This window comes from Nannobrachium achirus (genome assembly GCF_963921795.1).
Source record: "Nannobrachium achirus genome assembly, chromosome: 10".
Lineage (NCBI taxonomy): Eukaryota > Metazoa > Chordata > Actinopteri > Myctophiformes > Myctophidae > Nannobrachium > Nannobrachium achirus.
In genome coordinates, this window is record NC_137819.1 from 66612922 (window position 1) to 66631967 (window position 19046).

A 19046-nucleotide genomic window follows, 5' to 3' on the forward strand; every position below is an offset into this window, starting at 1 on the left:
CCACCTTCCAGAGGACGCTGAAACTTGCAGGATGAGTGTGCACTGTGCAGCGATGGAGTCACAGCAGTCAGACGTGCAGTGCTCACGTCTCGGTTCGGTCTGAAAAAATCTGCCCGATCAACCCATGCGACCGTTGCTAATTTGAATGAGACCCGCAAATGGAAACGGGCTAAATTCGCTTTGTCTTTATATACGCATTTCTCATCATTCGCTTCCCTAATTTGAATATGTTTATGGAAACATGGCTACAGATATGTAGAGCATAACTTCTACTTTCAGCACTCTATAAAACCACGCCAGAGTAAAGTGGACCAACCATGAGTGGAACACACCTTTGTAGCAGGGCTGGAATTTCATCATTTTAGGGGCGTGGCCACTTGGCCTTTGTGGTTGTCCATTTGTTAGGGCACAAAGGCCAGATGCCAGGGCAGGAAGGCCATCAGATAAAACACGATTTTAGTCCATTGAAAGAATGAATTTGATTTAAGGGTTAAATGTAATATGTAGAATATCTGCCGTGAAATAAATAAATCGGTATTTACAATCTGATGCTCAGCCCTGCACAAATCAAAGATACTGGATTTATTTAAACATGGGGACTCAACAAGTGACTGGTGTCTACATGACAAGACAGAGACAGAGATAGAGCAGAAAGTGGTACAGTCAGCTGGGCTGGGGCATTAAGGCCACTGTGGCCTCAGGGAATGCCATTTTTTGGAGGGGCACAAGGCCAAACTGAGGGGCAACGACGGCCATGGCCTTCATGGCCTCCCTGAATGAGTATTATGACATGAGAGGAACAAACCTTTGTAGTATTATGACATGAGAGGAACAAACCTTTGTAGTATTATGACATGAGAGGAACAAACCTTTGTAGTATTATGACATGAGAGGAACAAACCTTTGTAGTACTATGACATGAGGAACAAACCTTTGTAGTATTATGACATGAGAGGAACAAACCTTTGTAGTATTATGACATGAGAGGAACAAACCTTCTAGTATTATGACATGAGAGGAACAAACCTTTGTAGTATTATGACATGAGGAACAAACCTTTGTAGTATTATGACATGAGAGGAACAAACCTTTGTAGTATTATGACATGACAGGAACAAACCTTTGTAGTACTTGACATGCCATGTTTTGTAGTTCTCCGTGTTTTTCTTCCACTCGTCGAACTCTGGAACGCTGTAGAAGGCCAGCTCCTGCTTCTGCTTGGTGGCCTGGAGACACAACAACAAGAGCAGCAGCATCAGAACCAACAGGTTCTAAAGGTTTAAACCATAACATCATCAGAAACAACAGGTTCTAAAGGTTTAAACCATAACAGCATCAGAACCAACAGGTTCTAAAGGTTTAGACCATAACAGCATCAGAACCAACAGGTTCTACAGCAGGGTTCCCCAATAGGCGGCCTGCGGGCCATTTGCGGCCCGCGGGGGTCTACTGTCTGGCCCCCACCAACCCCAGTAAAAATGGTGATATAAGAGCAGCAACAACACTAGTATATTGTCGTTGTCGGGTGGGAACCTCATATCTCAAAATGTGTACGTTCTTTCACAAAGTAAAGCCTTGCTTCATCATACAAGGCCGTCGCACAAAAGTATTGAAAACAGCAGATCTACAAGCACACAACGCCTCCCACCGCGAGGCGTTGTGTGCTTGTAGATCGGCTGTTTTCACTAGTTTAAATCGTTTTTAAAATGATAAATGCAAAACGAACGGTTTTAGACATACAAGATTTTCACCCGACAACGACGATATCTGAACTGTCGCTGGAGTAGCGGGAACGCCACCGTCGCCCCCAGCAATGTTGTGGCCCTCGGCTTGGTACCCTAGACATGATTCTGCCCTTGAGGAAACATAATTGCGGAACCCTGTTCTACAGGGTTTAAACCATAACAGCAGCATCAGAACCCACACCACCTCAGAAGAACCCACGGTCTCTCTCTCATCTAACACCCACTCTTGTGGACTTCAGTTGGAGCCGGTGGGCATCAAGAGTCCACACTTCTCTCTGCTGTGCTTTCATCATTGATCACAGTCTGCTGCCCCCTAGTGTTGACATGTAACCTTACATTCAGTCATTGTATGCATATTGCCCCCAACTATGAACTGTCTGGAGATAACAAAATAAGCTGATAGTAGTAATAAAAAGAAAGAAAAAAAGGTTTGCTCTCCCTACTCTCCTTACTTCCTACTTCCGGTTCGGATTTCCAAGCAGGTTTTTTTGTTTGAAAGCTGTGAATGGCGTGCACACGTGTGGTGCATCATCCATGCATGACCCGTGCACATTGTGCACATTAAAAGGTAAGATTCTAAGGATTCTGGCAATGGAAGACATTGAAGATTTTAACGCTTGGCAACAAAAAGGTTAACTTTATTTGATTTTAAAATAAAATCATCTCTCTCACAGACTTCTGCCAGTGTGCAGTGATCATCCTCCTGGTAGGACTGGCAGACTGGACAGTCTGATGTCAAGCTGCCTCTTCTGCTCTGCTCTCCATACTGACCTCTGAACCAACACCTGCTCAAACCTGATTGGTCAATAACACCACGGTTACCTTGACGATAGGAGTGATGAACTCCTCTAGGAATGTGTTACAACAGAACGTGTTACCCTATCAGAGAGGCGTGATTATGGATCTCACTGGGAAAGATGGATAACCACGCCCCAGACTGTAGGGAGCGCTCCGTTGTAGACACTTGGACCGCGCGAGGTGCACCAAAACCCAATTATCATTGCGTTTATCGTGCGCTTAAATAGAACGATTGCATTCACCACGGCTTCTTAACTCACGTGGCGCTCCGCCGGCCGCGCGGCCCTGGCCTTCGCACCGCTTGCAATGTCGTGGACAATAACTGTGACGTGAGTAGCTAACCTGCCGACGCTGATGAAAACGAGCGCTCTATGCCGTTTCCATCCATCTTTCCCAGTGGGATCCATAATCAGGCATCAGAGAGTGTTACCTTGACGATAGGAGTGATGAACTCCTCCAGGAATGTGTTACAACAGAATGTGTTACCCTATCAGGAAGTGTTACCTTGACGATAGGAGTGATGAACTCCTCTAGGAATGTGTGTTTGAGGAGGGACGGCCAGTTGTGATGGAAGAAGTTGATGAGCAGACCTTTGATGTGAGAGCCGTCTTGATCCTGGAGACAACAAACACATGACTTAGTAAAGTGTGTCAAACTATCAGAACTGTATTAACCCACTTACTGCCAGGGGCCACAAGGTGGCGCTAGAGTGCCAGACATTTCTGCATAGGCCTTCGCTCTAACTTCCGTCTACACAGGCAGTAGTGGCTTGGGCTTTCACTGCTAACACTGTTATGAAGGAAGACTGGAGGAAGTGAGCTAACAGTTAGCTATTAGCTTCTTTATTTTTTAGTTCAGTTCAGAGAAAAAGATCTCTAAAGATGTGAGTTTGTATTGGAGTTACCCGATTACGGGCCGATGTAAACAGAATCGCGGCCCGGGGCATGGATGGAAAATTAGACCGGGGCTTCGTTGAGGCCTCCGATTAATTAAATCATGCTAGGGTTGAGGTGGTTAGAATGAATAAAGCTATGAATTAATAAGCTGGTCTGTCCTGATCATGATCTTTATATAAATGAATAAATAAATAGATGAATCACCTGATCAGTCATGATCGTGATCTTTATATAAATTAATATATAAATAAACTAATCACCTGATCAGTCATGATCATGATCTTTATATAAATGAATATATAAATAAACTAATCACCTGATCAGTCATGATCATGATCTTTATATAAATGAATATATAAATAAACTAATCACCTGATCAGTCATGATCATGATCTTTATATAAAGTAATAAATCAATAGATGAATCACCTGATCAGTCATGATCATGATCTTTATATAAAGTAATAAATCAATAGATTAATCACCTGATCAGTCATGATCATGATCTTTATATAAAGTAATAAATCAATAGATTAATCACCTGATCAGTCATGATCTTTATATAAAGTAATAAATCAATAGATTAATCACCTGATCAGTCATGATCATGATCTTTATATAAATGAATATATAAATAAACTAATCACCTGATCAGTCATGATCATGATCTTTATATAAATGAATAAATCAATAGACTAATCACCTGATCAGTCATGATCATGATCTTTATATAAAGTAATAAATCAATAGATTAATCACCTGATCAGTCATGATCATGATCTTTATATAAAGTAATAAATCAATAGATTAATCACCTGATCAGTCATGATCACGATCTTTATATAAAGTAATAAATCAATAGATTAATCACCTGATCAGTCATGATCATGATCTTTATATAAAGTAATAAATCAATAGATTAATCACCTGATCAGTCATGATCATGATCTTTATATAAAGTAATAAATCAATAGATTAATCACCTGATCAGTCATGATCATGATCTTTATATAAAGTAATAAATCAATAGATGAATCACCTGATCAGTCATGATCATGATCTTTATATAAAGTAATAAATCAATAGATGAATCACCTGATCAGTCATAATCATGATCTTTATATAAAGTAATAAATCAATAGATGAATCACCTGATCAGTCATGATCATGATCTTTATATAAAGTAATAAATCAATAAACTAATCACCTGATCAGTCATGATCATGATCTTTATATAAAGTAATAAATCAATAGATGAATCACCTGATCAGTCATGATCATGATCTTTATATAAAGTAATAAATCAATAGATGAATCACCTGATCAGTCATGATCATGATCTTTATATAAAGTAATAAATCAATAGATGAATCACCTGATCAGTCATGATCATGATCTTTATATAAAGTAATAAATCAATATATTAATCACCTGATCAGTCATGATCATGATCTTTATATAAAGTAATAAATCAATAGATTAATCACCTGATCAGTCATGATCATGATCTTTATATAAAGTAATAAATCAATAGATTAATCACCTGATCAGTCATGATCATGATCTTTATATAAAGTAATAAATCAATAGATTAATCACCTGATCAGTCATGATCATGATCTTTATATAAAGTAATAAATCAATAGATTAATCACCTGATCAGTCATGATCATGATCTTTATATAAAGTAATAAATCAATAGATGAATCACCTGATCAGTCATGATCATGATCTTGCCGTATCTCAGACTCCTCAGAGACTCTGTGTCGTCGTAGCTCTTCTTGTACTGCAGACCCACGATCTTGATGATGTTGTTGATCTCTGCGTTCTCCATGATCTATGATGGGCCAAACACACTGTGTACAGTTAACATGATCTACAACAGGGGTTTTCAAAGTGGGTGACGGGGCACCCTGGGGTGCCGCCAGATGATTTGATAATATTTGGAATTTATTTGGTCACTTGGACAAAAATATTTAGTATCACTTTAAACTTGAAGTACAAAGTTATTTTCAGTCAGTTCTAACCAAAATGGCTGTTATCTCAACGTTTTCCTCACAACATAATCACTAAAATATCCTCACTGTCGGGCAGAAACCTCGTATCTCCAAGTTTCAAATGTGTACGTCTTTTGGTAAAGCAAAGCCCTGCTTCATCATACAAGACTGTCGCACAAAACTAGTGAAAACAGCAGATCTACAAGCACACACCGCCTCGCAATGCCTCGGCGTTGTGTGCTTGTAGATCGGCTGTTTTCACTAGTCTAGTACATTTTATAGATGATAAATACAAAACGAACGGTTTTGGACATACAAGGTTTCCACCAGACAACGACGATATGCTATAAATATACGGTGCTGGGAGTGAAAATTATAATGTAGGGGTGCCTCGGATTAAAACAATATTTACGGGGTGACCTGAGACAAAGAAGCTTGGGAACCCCTGCAATAAAGTATTATCAGATTGAATACTAATCTATGGTACCTGCTTGTGCGTGGCCTCTCGTACGTTCAGGTTAAATTATGATAATAATAATAATAACCAGTAAGACTCCCTAATCGGGAGATAAGCGACCGCCGGGTCGCAGCGTGATTTTAGGCCAAAATGTGTAGGAGAAGTGTCCAAAAATGTGTTTGTAAAAATCGGCCTGATGGTGGCGCTATATGGGACAGATCCATGTTGATGAGATGAGTGTAGACATACTGTGTACCGATTTGCGTGATTTTAGGGCAAAATCTGTAGGAGCAGTGTCCAAAAATGTGTTTTAAAAAATCGGCCTGAAGGTGGCGCTAAATGGGACATATCCATGTTGATGATATGAGTGTAGACATACTGTGTACCGATTTGCGTGATTTTAGGGCAAAAATTGTAGGAGCAGTGTCCAAAAATGTGTTTTGCAAGAATCGGCCTCATGGTGGCGCTAGAAGACTGCCATGTGAGAATTGATGGGTGGAGGTTGTGGTTTGGCAGGCAAGGAGTATGTGTGCAAAATTTGGCATGGATTGGGGGAACGGTTGCGGAGATATGAGCAGGGCAAAAGTGTGACGTGTGACGGACGGACAGACAGACAGCCGGTGGAGGTTTTGATAGTAATACTAATCAATGGTACCTGCTTGTGCATGGCCTCTCGTATGTTCAGATTAAATAATAATAATAATAATAATAATACTAATCTATGGTACCTGCTTGTGCATGGCTTCTTGTATGTTCAGATTAAATAATAATAATAATAATAATAATACTAATCTATGGTACCTGCTTGTGCATGGCTTCTTGTATGTTCAGATTAAATAATAATAATAATAATAATAATACTAATCAGTGGTACCTGCTTGTGCGTGGCCTCTCGTACGTTCAGGATCTTTCCTCGGAGCGGGAACACGCCGAAGCGGTCGCGACCTATGACCCCCAGGCCCGAGACGGCCAGCGACTTGGCCGAGTCGCCCTCTGTGAGGATGAGCGTGCACTCTGACGAGTGTTTACCACCTACACACACACACACACACACACACACACACACACACACACACACACACACACACACGCACACGCACACACAGTATTCAAATACTGCACATAGTAAAAGTAAATAAGCCTCGGCCAGTGTTGATTTCGTCGACTAAAACTATGACGAAAAATGTTTGTCGACTGAAGAAAACAAAATAAAAACTAAGCTGTGATGACTAAAACTAAGACTAAATATATTGACAATTTCGTCAACAAAATAAAAAAAACTAGACTAAAACGTTAGGGAGGGACTGGTGGAGAAGAGAGTCATTTTATGTTCTCTCAGGTGTTGCGTGCTGAAAATAGCAGATCTACAAGCTCACAACGCGTCGCAGAGTCACTTACTGCTTCAGCCTGACGGCTCCCCTTTGGCCTGGCGGTTAAGATGTTAGACTTTCACGCAGGAGACCAGAGTTCGAACTCCGGGCGTTACATGATAAACATGACTCTAGTGCGTCTCGGGGACCCCCCCAATCCAAGCAGGGAGGCACTGGGGGGTCCCATTTAAACATGCACTTATTTGTATGACAAATAATTGCAGTAGTCAAGTAAAGTTAGCATTTGTTTTTTAGGTTTTTAGAATCCTTTTTTTCTTTACTGATTATATTGTTTTATTTAGATTGATATTCATGTGCATTTGTTGTATTATAGTGATGTTTTATCTGCTTATTGTAAGTCGATTTGGATTAAAATATGTGCCTAAACTGTAAACTGTTTGATAATGGTTTCAGCCCTACATCTGATATGTTTTTATTATGGTACCACACATCCCCTCCCCTCCTCTGATCTCCTAAACCACACACATTAAAGCCTCCCCCCCCTCCCCTCCCCCCTCCTCTCCCCTCCCCTCCTCCTCTCCCCCCTCCCCTCCTCTCCTCTCCCCTCCCCTCCTCCACTCTCCTCTCCCCTCCCCTCTCCTCTCCTCTCCTCCCCTCCCCTCTCCTCTCCTCCCCTCCCCTCCCCCCCCTCTCCTCTCCTCTCCTCCCCTCCCCTCCCCCCCTCCCCTCCCCTCTCCTCTCCTCTCCTCTCCTCCCCTCCCCTCCCCTCCTCTCACCAGCATCGTTAGCGTCGTCCAGTTTGGGGATTCCTTTGATCTTGCTGTATTTGACTGAAGAGCACTTCTTGTTGAGCTGCGTCTGAGCTTTGAACTTCACCCAGTTGAGGATGCTCTCCACGATGCCGCAGTTGGTGGCCTGACGAGAGAGAGTCCGTCAGTTAATTAACATCCATTAATGGCTTAATTAACTCATTCATTGCCTTTTCAAAATGGCCCCCCAAGTACCCCACTGCCACGTTCCTAAATTTCTAGTGCACGGATCAATTCTTTAGTGCACGGATCGTGCACGCCCATGCCTAGATCATGCACCATTGGTGTAGTACTTTTTAACAGCTTTCAAACAAAAAAATCCGCTTGGAAATCCGTTCAGGCATTCATGAGATAGAAGCCTTCAAAGTCAAACAAAACAAACATTTTGCCATTTTGAAAGATGTGTTTGTTAAGGGGCTAAACATGCAATTTCGCGATTGCGATCATGCCTAATACATTTTAGGCATTTTTGGATTTTTTTTTTAAATGGCTGCCAACTCGGGAAACTCGGGCTGTGGCAGTCTGGGGGTACTGAAATAACTCGTGGCTTGGCATTTAATGAGTAAACATTAATAATGACCATCTGAGCCATCGTTATTCAAGATCCAAAAAGACCTTCAATTCTTTTTTTTAAATGAGATGAAACTTGGGAAAGATTTAAGACAGGATTTCTATAGAGCTGGATCTCAATGTTTAGTAGTCTGGCGTGACCAGACTGTTAATGTTTAGTAGTCTGGCGTGACCAGACTGTTAATGTTTAGTAGTCTGGCGTGACCAGACTGTTAATGTTTAGTAGTCTGGCGTGACCAGACTGTTGACTCTGCCATTTGCAAATGCTCCCGTCATACAGTCATACAGTCATACAGTCATACAGTCATACAGGCGACACAGTTTTCCTGGTGAACCAGACATTTAATCCATCGCAACGTTGGGGGCCGATGGGCAAGGAGGGTTGCGAGCTTATGATGAGAAACAACTAAAACAAGACCTTAAAACCTGGTGAAAACCGTTGCGTGCATTAGCATAAGATGAGGATAAAGGACATCATTAAATGGAAAACATTCAACTAGCTTCTGAAAAGCCTACTACTTGTTAAAACCTGGCGAATTAGCCCAAGATTAGATGAGGATAAAGATAATGGAAAACATTAAATTAACTTCTGAAAAGGCTTCTAAGCCACCACTAACCAACTAGTAAAACTAGTGGAACCGCGATCTTTCCACACGTGAATAATTGTGGATGTAAACAATAACACAGACAATATAAATCCTTAGTCTAGTAGTGGGAAGAAGAGGTTATCATCATGGCCCCAAATAACTTTTAAATATCTTACAATTGGTGACGAGTCTCTTATGAAATCAGCAAGAGTTCCTCTCAATACATAAAGCTATATTATAACCTCTACATCATAGCCGTGTTCCCCACACTCCCCCAGCTCTGATCAACTTGTCACTCAGATGGTTAGACTATAGATAATAATAGATAATAACCAGATGGGATTACAGCTCTGATAATAATAGATAATAAACAGGTCTTACAGCTCTGATAATAATAGATAATAAACAGAAGGTCTTACAGCTCTGATAATAATAGATAATAAACAGAAGGTCTTACAGCTCTGAAAATAATAGATAATAAACAGAAGGTCTTACAGCTCTGATAATAATAGATAATAAACAGAAGGTCTTACAGCTCTGATAATAATAGATAATAAACAGAAGGTCTTACAGCTCTGATAATAATAGATAATAAACAGAAGGTCTTACAGCTCTGATAATAATAGATAATAAACAGAAGGTCTTACAGCTCTGATAATAATAGATAATAAACAGAAGGTCTTACAGCTCTGATAATAATAGATAATAAACAGATGGTCTTACAGCTCTGATAATAATAGATAATAAACAGAAGGTCTTACAGCTCTGATAATAATAGATAATAAACAGAAGGTCTTACAGCTCTGAAAATAATAGATAATAAACAGAAGGTCTTACAGCTCTGAAAATAATAGATAATAAACAGGTCTTACAGCTCTGATAATAATAGATAATAAACAGAAGGTCTTACAGCTCTGATAATAATAGATAATAAACAGAAGGTCTTACAGCTCTGATAATAATAGATAATAAACAGGTCTTACAGCTCTGATAATAATAGATAATAAACAGAAGGTCTTACAGCTCTGATAATAATAGATAATAAACAGATGGTCTTACAGCTCTGATAATAATAGATAATAAACAGAAGGTCTTACAGCTCTGATAATAATAGATAATAAACAGAAGGTCTTACAGCTCTGATAATAATAGATAATAAACAGAAGGTCTTACAGCTCTGATGAACTTGTCACTCAGAGGACACTTGGATCCAAAGCTCTTGGTCTGCAGCGTCATGTTCTCCTTGGTCTGAGAGTCGAAGCTGGGGTTTTCTATGAGGGCGTTGACAAACACCCAGATGTGGTTCTTTACCTGTTAGAACATTAACATGGTTATTAGAACATTAGAACATGGTTCTATAGAAGCTGGGGTTTTCTATGAGGGCGTTGACGAACACCCAGATGTGGTTCTTTACCTGTTAGAACATTAACATGGTTATTATAACATTAAAACATGGTTCTATAGAAGCTGGGGTTTTCTATGAGCGCGTTGACGAACACCCAGATGTGGTTCTTTACCTGAAGAACATTACATTAGAACATTAAAACATTACATTAGAACATTATACCATTAGAACCTGGTTCTATAGAAGCTGGGGTTTTCTATGAGCGCGTTGACGAACACCCAGATATGGTTCTTTACATGTAGGGTTAGAACATTAGAACATTAGATCAGGGGTTCCCAAACCATTTTGTCTCAGGTCACCCCATAAATATAGTTTTAATCCGAGGCACCCCTACATTATAATTTTCACTCCCAGCACCTTATATTTATAACATATCTTCGTTGTCGGGTGGAAACCTTGTATGTCCAAAACCGTTCGTTTTGTATTTATCATCTATAAAATGTACTAAACTAGTGAAAACAGCAGATCTACAAGCACACAATGCCTCGCATCGCGAGGCGTTGTGTGCTTGTAGATCTGCTGTTTTCACTAGTTTTGTGCGACGGTCTTGTATGATGAAGCAGGGCTTTGCTTTACCAAAAGACGTACACATTTGAAACTTGGAGATACGAGGTTTCTGCCCGACAGTGACAATATTTTAGTGATTATGTTGCGAGGAAAACGTTGAGATAACAGCCATTTTGGTTAGAACTGACTGAAAATAACTTTGTACTTCCAAGTTTCCAAATAAATTCCAAATATTATCAAATGATCTCGTGGCACCCCAGGATTGCCGTCACGTCACCCTAGGGGTGCCCCGTCACCCACTTTGAAAACCCCTGCTAAAGAACATGGTTCTATAGAAGCCGGGGTTCTCTATGAGAGATGTGTACTTTGTTCTACTTGTACTACATTTGGATTACCCAAATTTGAACTTGGACTGTTTCTACATTTTATTTAGAGGACACATTTTGTTTTTTTACAACAAGGGTTCATATTTTAGATTGTAATTAAATGATATAAAAGATGAGTGGTAAAATGATTTCATTTACTTCTTTCTATTGTTTTAGAGATTCTTATTTCAGTGGTTGGGGGCATGCGTACAAGTGGCTAAATATGTCATTTTACACAGAATAATCCCATTCCCAAGATGCAACCTTTCATGGTTGGATGTGACTTATGGGGGCTAGAAGTGTTACTGTAAATAGCAATAAAGAAACTGCTGGCATATTGTGTCTAAAAAGACATACTTAGCCACTTGTACGCATGCCCCCATGTGTACGCATGCCCCACATTTTAGCACGGTAAACGCGATAAAACAATAGAACGAAGCAAATGAAAACATTTCACTTTTCTTTTCTCTAATTACAATCTAAAATATGAACCCTTGTTGTAAAAAAACAAAGTTAAAAATAAGCCAATGTTAAAGGGCCTACACCATGCTTTTAAAACTATATTTTTTGTATAAATATATGCTCAAAATTGAGTCTTAGACAGGTTTTAACCCTCAACAAACACTCTGACCATTCTTTTTGTTTGTTCTAGCTCTACTATAATGAGGCTCTCCAGCTGCAATACCAAAACGGCCTCTGTTTGCTCAGAGGCCTAGTGGGGTTTTTCCAGAAAAAAAAGAAGTTTTTTGAAAAAAAAGAGAAAAAAAAAAAGTTTTTGAAAAAAAAAAGTTTTTTGAAAAAAAAGTTTTTGAAAAAAAAAGTTTTTTGAAAAAAAAAGTTTTTGAAAAAAAAAAAGTTTTTTGAAAAAGAAATTTGAAAAAAAAAAAGTTTTGAAAAAAAAAATTGAAAAAAAATTTTTTTTGAAATTTTTTTTTTTACTTTTTGAAAAAAAAAATTGAAAAAAAAAATTTTTTTGAAAAAAAAAGTTTTGAAAAAAAAATTTTTTTGAAAATTTTTTTTTTTGACTCTGAAAAAAAAAACGGGAAACGCGTGTGACGTCACATGCGTCAACTCTCAGAACAGCACTGTTCTGAAAACCCGTGGAAAGCTTTTCATCTCTGTCTTCCCAAAACCAGAGAAAGACACAATGTACAGAAATAGGACTTTGTGAGGATAGAAGGTGCCAGTGGGACCCCAAAAAAGGTTTTAAAATAGAAAAAGTGAAAATTCATGGTGTAGGTCCTTTAATGAAGACATGTTGTGTGTGTGTGTGTGTGTGAGTTTGTGTTGGTATGTTGGGCCCATTACAGCCAGCAACCGTTGAACTTATGCAAAACAGACCTTATACTGTAAACGATAATTAATTACATGTTTAAATGAATTTAAATTAATTCACACCAACGTTACCTGGAATGGTTTGACGGACACCCCCGCCTTGTTCTTCTTCTTCACCACCTCGATGAGCTTGGACACGATCTGGTCAACCACATAATCTATGTGTCTGCCCCCCTGTGGTGGGGAGAAACATTACACTATGTTACACTCTGTTACAGTACCACGTAATCAATGTGTCTGCCCCCCTGTAACGAAAAACATGATCAATACCACCTAATCAATATGTCTGCCCCCGTGTGGTGTGAAGAAACATACAGTACACCATCTGATCAATACCATAATCAATGAGCTTGATTGATTGATTATTTTTATTAGACTAAAATGTAGAACAGTACAAGTATAGTCAATACAATAGAAATGTAGTACAGAACAAGTACAGCTAAACACCCTGCCTAAATGTTGACAACACGTTCTGTTTGTTTTTTCACCCTTGGATCTTTCTCTAATTCTCTGTCTACAACGGGTGCAAACGAGGCTCACTCTAACAGCCCCTCACTTTGTAACAGCAGCACCCGTTCAGCGGGTCCTATTCACCTCTGACTGAGAGATAGAGAGATACGCCCACCAAATACACAAGGCCAGGATTGGAAATAATGGAACGAATAGGCAGTGAAAGAGTTAAGTAGTGGTCCAGACCTTGGTGGTGGCGATGCTGTTGACATGTTATTGTGACATCATTAACTCATTCATAGCCAAGCCACGAGTTTCCCGAGTTATTACAGTAGTCCCAGGCACGTTATTGGAAATCACACCTGAGTTCTGGGCAAACCCCGCCCATGGAAGCTTTTGATTGGCTGAACTGGCGCTAGGGAGCGCTCCTTTTTGTTCGCTTGGACCGCACGGAGGTGCAATCACTTAAACCTAACTCTAACCCTAACCCTAACCTTAACCTCAGTAAAACTATGCCTAACCCTAACCCTTACCCTAACCTTAACCTTAGTGAAACTAACGCTCTGAGTAAGAACTCGGGTGTGATTTCCAATAACGCGTCCCAGGCTGCCATGGCCCGAGTTTCCCGAGTTGGCAGCCATTTTGGATTTTTTTTTTCTTTTTTTTTCATTTTCCAAAAATGCCTAAAATGTATTAGGCATGATCGCAATGGCGAAATTGCATGTTTAGCCCCATAACAAACACCTCTTTCAAAATGGCAAAATGTTTGTTTTGTTTGACTTTGAAGGCTTCTATCTCATGAATGCCTTAACGGATTTCCAAGCGGATTTTTTGTTTGCAAGCTGTTAAAAAGTACTAACCCTATGGTGCATGATCTAGGCATGGGCGTGCACAATCCGTGCATTAAAAATGGATCCGTGCACTAGAAATTTAGGAACGTGGCAGTGAGGAACTTGGGGGGCCATTTTGAAAAGGCAATGAATGAGTTAAAACAGTACCTTGCTGTTGACATGTTATTGTGACATCATTAAAGCGTTACCTTGGTGTTGACATGTTATTGTGACATCATTAAAGCGTTACCTTGGTGGTGACATGTCATTGTGACATCATTAAATCATTACCTTGGTGTTGACATGTTATTGTGACATCATTAAATGGTTACCTTGGTGTTGACATGTTATTGTGACATCATTAAATCGTTACCTTGGTGGTGGCGATGCTGTTGACGAAGCTGATCTGCTGGAATCCCTTCTCGCTCATGGTCAGACACACCTCCCAGCGCTCGTTAACAGACTCGTTAACCACCTTCAGGGACACGCCCGTCTCGTCCAGCTTGTCCTTCACGTAGAGGTCCACGTAGGAGCGGAACCCCGTCACCTGATGGAGGAGACAACACAATGTTACTGTTAACAGAACCCCGTCACCTGATGGAGGAGACAACACAATGTTACTGTTAACAGAACCCCGTCACCTGATGGAGGAGACAACACAATGTTACTGTTAACAGAACCCCGTCACCTGATGGAGGAGACAACACAATGTTACTGTTAACAGAACCCCGTCACCTGATGGAGGAGACAACACAATGTTACTGTTAACAGAACCCCGTCATCTTATGGAGGAGACAACACAATGTTACTGTTAACAGAACCCCGTCACCTGATGGAGGAGACAACACAATGTTACTGTTAACAGAACCCCGTCACCTGATGGAGGAGACAACACAATGTTACTGTTAACAGAACCCCGTCATCTTATGGAGGAGACAACACAATGTTACTGTTAACAGAACCCCGTCACCTGATGGAAGAGACAACACAATGTTACTGTTAACAGAACCCCGTCACCTGATGGAGGAGACAACACAATGTTACTGTTAACAGAACCCCGTCACCTGATGGAGGAGACAACACAATGTTACTGTTAACAGAACCCCGTCATCTTATGGAGGAGACAACACAATGTTACTGTTAACAGAACCCCGTCACCTGATGGAGGAGACAACACAATGTTACTGTTAACAGAACCCCGTCATCTTATGGAGGAGACAACACAATGTTACTGTTAACAGAACCCCGTCACCTGATGGAGGAGACAACACAATGTTACTGTTAACAGAACCCCGTCATCTTATGGAGGAGACAACACAATGTTACTGTTAACAGAACCCCGTCATCTTATGGAGGAGACAACACAATGTTACTGTTAACAGAACCCCGTCATCTTATGGAGGAGACAACACAATGTTACTGTTAACAGAACCCCGTCACCTGATGGAGGAGACAACACAATGTTACTGTTAACAGAACCCCGTCATCTTATGGAGGAGACAACACAATGTTACTGTTAACAGAACCCCGTCATCTTATGGAGGAGACAACACAATGTTACTGTTAACAGAACCCCGTCATCTTATGGAGGAGACAACACAATGTTACTGTTAACAGATCCCCGTCATCTTATGGAGGAGACAACACAATGTTACTGTTAACAGAACCCCGTCATCTTATGGAGGAGACAACACAATGTTACTGTTAACAGAACCCCGTCATCTTATGGAGGAGACAACACAATGTTACTGTTAACAGAACCCCGTCATCTTATGGAGGAGACAACACAATGTTACTGTTAACAGATCCCCGTCATCTTATGGAGGAGACAACACAATGTTACTGTTAACAGAACCCCGTCATCTTATGGAGGAGAGAGAACAATGTTAACAGAACCCCGTCATCTTATGGAGGAGAGAGAACAATGTTAACAGAACCCTGTCATCTTATGGAGGACAGAGAACAATGTTAACAGAACCCCGTCATCTTATGGAGGACAGAGAACACAATGTTACTGTTAACAGAACCCCGTCACCTGATGGAGGAGACAACACAATGTTACTGTTAACAGAACCCCGTCATCTTATGGAGGAGACAACACAATGTTACTGTTAACAGAACCCCGTCATCTTATGGAGGAGACAACACAATGTTACTGTTAACAGAACCCCGTCATCTTATGGAGGAGACAACACAATGTTACTGTTAACAGAACCCCGTCATCTTATGGAGGAGAGAGAACAATGTTAACAGAACCCCGTCATCTTATGGAGGAGAGAGAACAATGTTAACAGAACCCTGTCATCTTATGGAGGACAGAGAACAATGTTAACAGAACCCCGTCATCTTATGGAGGACAGAGAACACAATGTTACTGTTAACAGAACCCCGTCACCTGATGGAGGAGAGAGAACTATGTGATTCTTGGTGAAATTGGCAAAAACACCACCTGAATTAAAGAGCAGGGGAGACTAGGGCTGTCCTCGACTCGGGATTTTTGAAGTCGACTCGAGTCGAGGGGTTCATTCCGACGCGTCGACGCATCGTTTTATAGTCTACTTTGTGTAAAAAAAAAAAAAAAAAAGTGTTGCTTTAAACGTCCACATCAACTTAACACAATAATACATTAAGATGAATTGAATACACAATGTTTTCGGTGATATCGGTGTGCGAGCACAAACGTTATCTGCATAGCAGTGTAAACCATAGAGTAACACACCGTTAAAACAAATAAAACATCTCCGCTGTTCAACTCTGCCCCGTCTCTCTGCAGCATGCAGTAGAGATGAGACATTCGCGAACGATTCCGCTCTCTTGAACGGCTCTTTTAAATGAACGATGGGATCCAGTCCGCAGTCGCGGGACACAGAGCACTGACAGAGTAATGAGTCGGTGTCGAGAACGGATTCATTTCAGAAACGGATCATAAACAGACGGAGGCACAGCTCCCGCTAGAGCCAGCAGTGTGGACGTGTCATGGACGCAAACACAGCGAAACACAATCATTCATCATGGATTACAACACTGGAACAATTCAGAAGCACTTTAATTAGAACATTTAACTTGTAGCCTACACTTGTGTATGTTAATTTGACTTTAGTAGATTGTTTAATTACTTCGTGGACGTGCGTTTGTGCTGTGGCAGGAGGTTATTTAATATGGGATTTTGACAGCGTGCTTCCCTCCTCTTAACGGAGCACCGTCCCAGCTCCAAATGTTTTAACGATGCGGCAGTTCTGGCCGTTCCGTCTCACTTTCACCCCTACGCTGGTGCGAGACAATAAATAACTGTTCGCCAATAGAGGGTATGCGCATGACATCACTGTTGCTGGAAGTTATGTGGGAACGCCTACTGAGTGGCAAAACACTAATTTCTGCCATTGACAGCCCATACATCCAAACAGAAGTCCTATCTGATTGTATTAAACAAAGTTAACTCGCCAACATTGCGGCTGTACTGAAAGCTTGAATTATCCTCTTTCTATCTGCAAAGTTTTTAAGCTAAGCTCCAACATCTAAATACAGAGCTTGAACTTTTCTTCAGTTCTAAGTCTTACCGGCAGCTTCTTCCCGTTCAGCATGACCTTGACTCCCTTACAGGACCCAGCGATGTCGTAGGCTCTGCGTGTCAGCAGAGCCACCGTGTCACGGTCCAGTTTGTCCATGTTGAACTTAGAGAGGTCGGGTTGAAAGGTCACGCAGGTGAAGTCATCACCGTCAAAGAACTTGATCCTGGGCTCCGCCGTCTTGGTCATGTTGTTCTGCCACGTCTGAGGACAAAACAATACGTTAGACCAAAGGGTTTTAACAATACGTTAGACCAAAGGGTTTTAAACGTCTTGGTCATGTTGTTCTGCCACGTCTGAGAGAGACAAAACAATACGTTTTTTCGCAGGGGGTTTCAAAGTGGGTGGCTTGTATCCTTTACACAGTTTGACCACAGGGAGGCGCTGTTTCTCACCTGCTTGAAGCTGTGCTTGTATTCTTTACACAGTTTGACCACAGGGAGGTGCTGTTTCTCACCTGTTTGAAGCTGTGCTTGTATTCTTTACACAGTTTGACCACAGGGAGGCGCTGTTTCTCACCTGCTTGAAGCTGTGCTTGTATTCTTTACACAGTTTGACCACAGGGAGGTGGTGTTTCTCACCTGTTTGAAGCTGTGCTTGTATTCTTTACACAGTTTGACCACAGGGAGGTGCTGTTTCTCACCTGTTTGAAGCTGTGCTTGTATTCTTTACAGGCCGTTTCCACTGTGAACTTGGTACTGAAGATGTTGCAGAGCTTGGCGCCGTAGCCGTTCCTGCCACCTGGGGGCGACAAAGAGGTCATTAGTGCAATCATAACACAGCTTTTCTTTCTGTTTTGACCACAAACTATCTGGATTAAAGTCAAACTCCAGCCATCTTCACAGAACAGGTCCTCACGAATGCTTATTAAAATATGTCAGGGGTTTTCAAAGTGGGTGCCGTGACGGCAGTCCATACCACTGGTGCTGCAAGATAATTCCATAATATTTGGAATGGATTTGGACGATTAAAAAAAAAGTATTTGGTATCATTTTAAACCTTTGAAGTACAAAGTTATTTTCATTCAGTTCTAACCAAAATGATGCGAGGCGGTGTGCTTGTAGATCTGCTGTTTTCACTAGTTTAGTACATTTTATAGATGATAAATACAAAACGAACGGTTTTGGACATACAAGGTTTCCACCCGACAACGACGATATGCTATAAATATAAGGTGCTGGGAGTGAAAATTATAATGTAGGGGTGCCTCGGATTAAAACAATATTCATGGGGTGACCTGAGACAAAACAGTTTGGGAACCCCTGATCTAGAGAAGAACCAATCATATGAAGCTAAGCTCCTACCTGTGACCTTCTTCTCCTCATCATCATAAAAATAAAGAATAAGGATTAGAGAAGCACCATATAAGGTCTTACCTGTGACCTTCTTCTCCTCATCA

At 40.8% G+C, this 19046-nt stretch overlaps 1 protein-coding gene across 2 annotated transcripts in view; it reads right to left on the bottom strand.

Annotated features, from left to right (window-relative positions):
- The window catches only part of top2b (DNA topoisomerase II beta), a 106799-nt gene that overhangs the window by 62696 nt on the left and 25057 nt on the right, over positions 1–19046 (bottom strand). For both annotated transcript variants that reach the window (XM_080735131.1, XM_080735130.1), the window contains exons 5-15: positions 19024–19046; positions 18291–18388; positions 17639–17851; positions 14455–14628; positions 12874–12975; positions 10363–10500; positions 8000–8138; positions 6767–6924; positions 5150–5275; positions 3048–3158; positions 1121–1226 (exon numbers count right to left, since the gene is read on the bottom strand). The exon at positions 19024–19046 is cut by the window's right edge and continues 123 nt beyond it. In XM_080735131.1, the coding sequence (XP_080591257.1) occupies positions 1121–1226; positions 3048–3158; positions 5150–5275; positions 6767–6924; positions 8000–8138; positions 10363–10500; positions 12874–12975; positions 14455–14628; positions 17639–17851; positions 18291–18388; positions 19024–19046 (1388 nt within the window). The remainder of the gene's footprint in view (positions 1–1120; positions 1227–3047; positions 3159–5149; positions 5276–6766; positions 6925–7999; positions 8139–10362; positions 10501–12873; positions 12976–14454; positions 14629–17638; positions 17852–18290; positions 18389–19023) is intronic.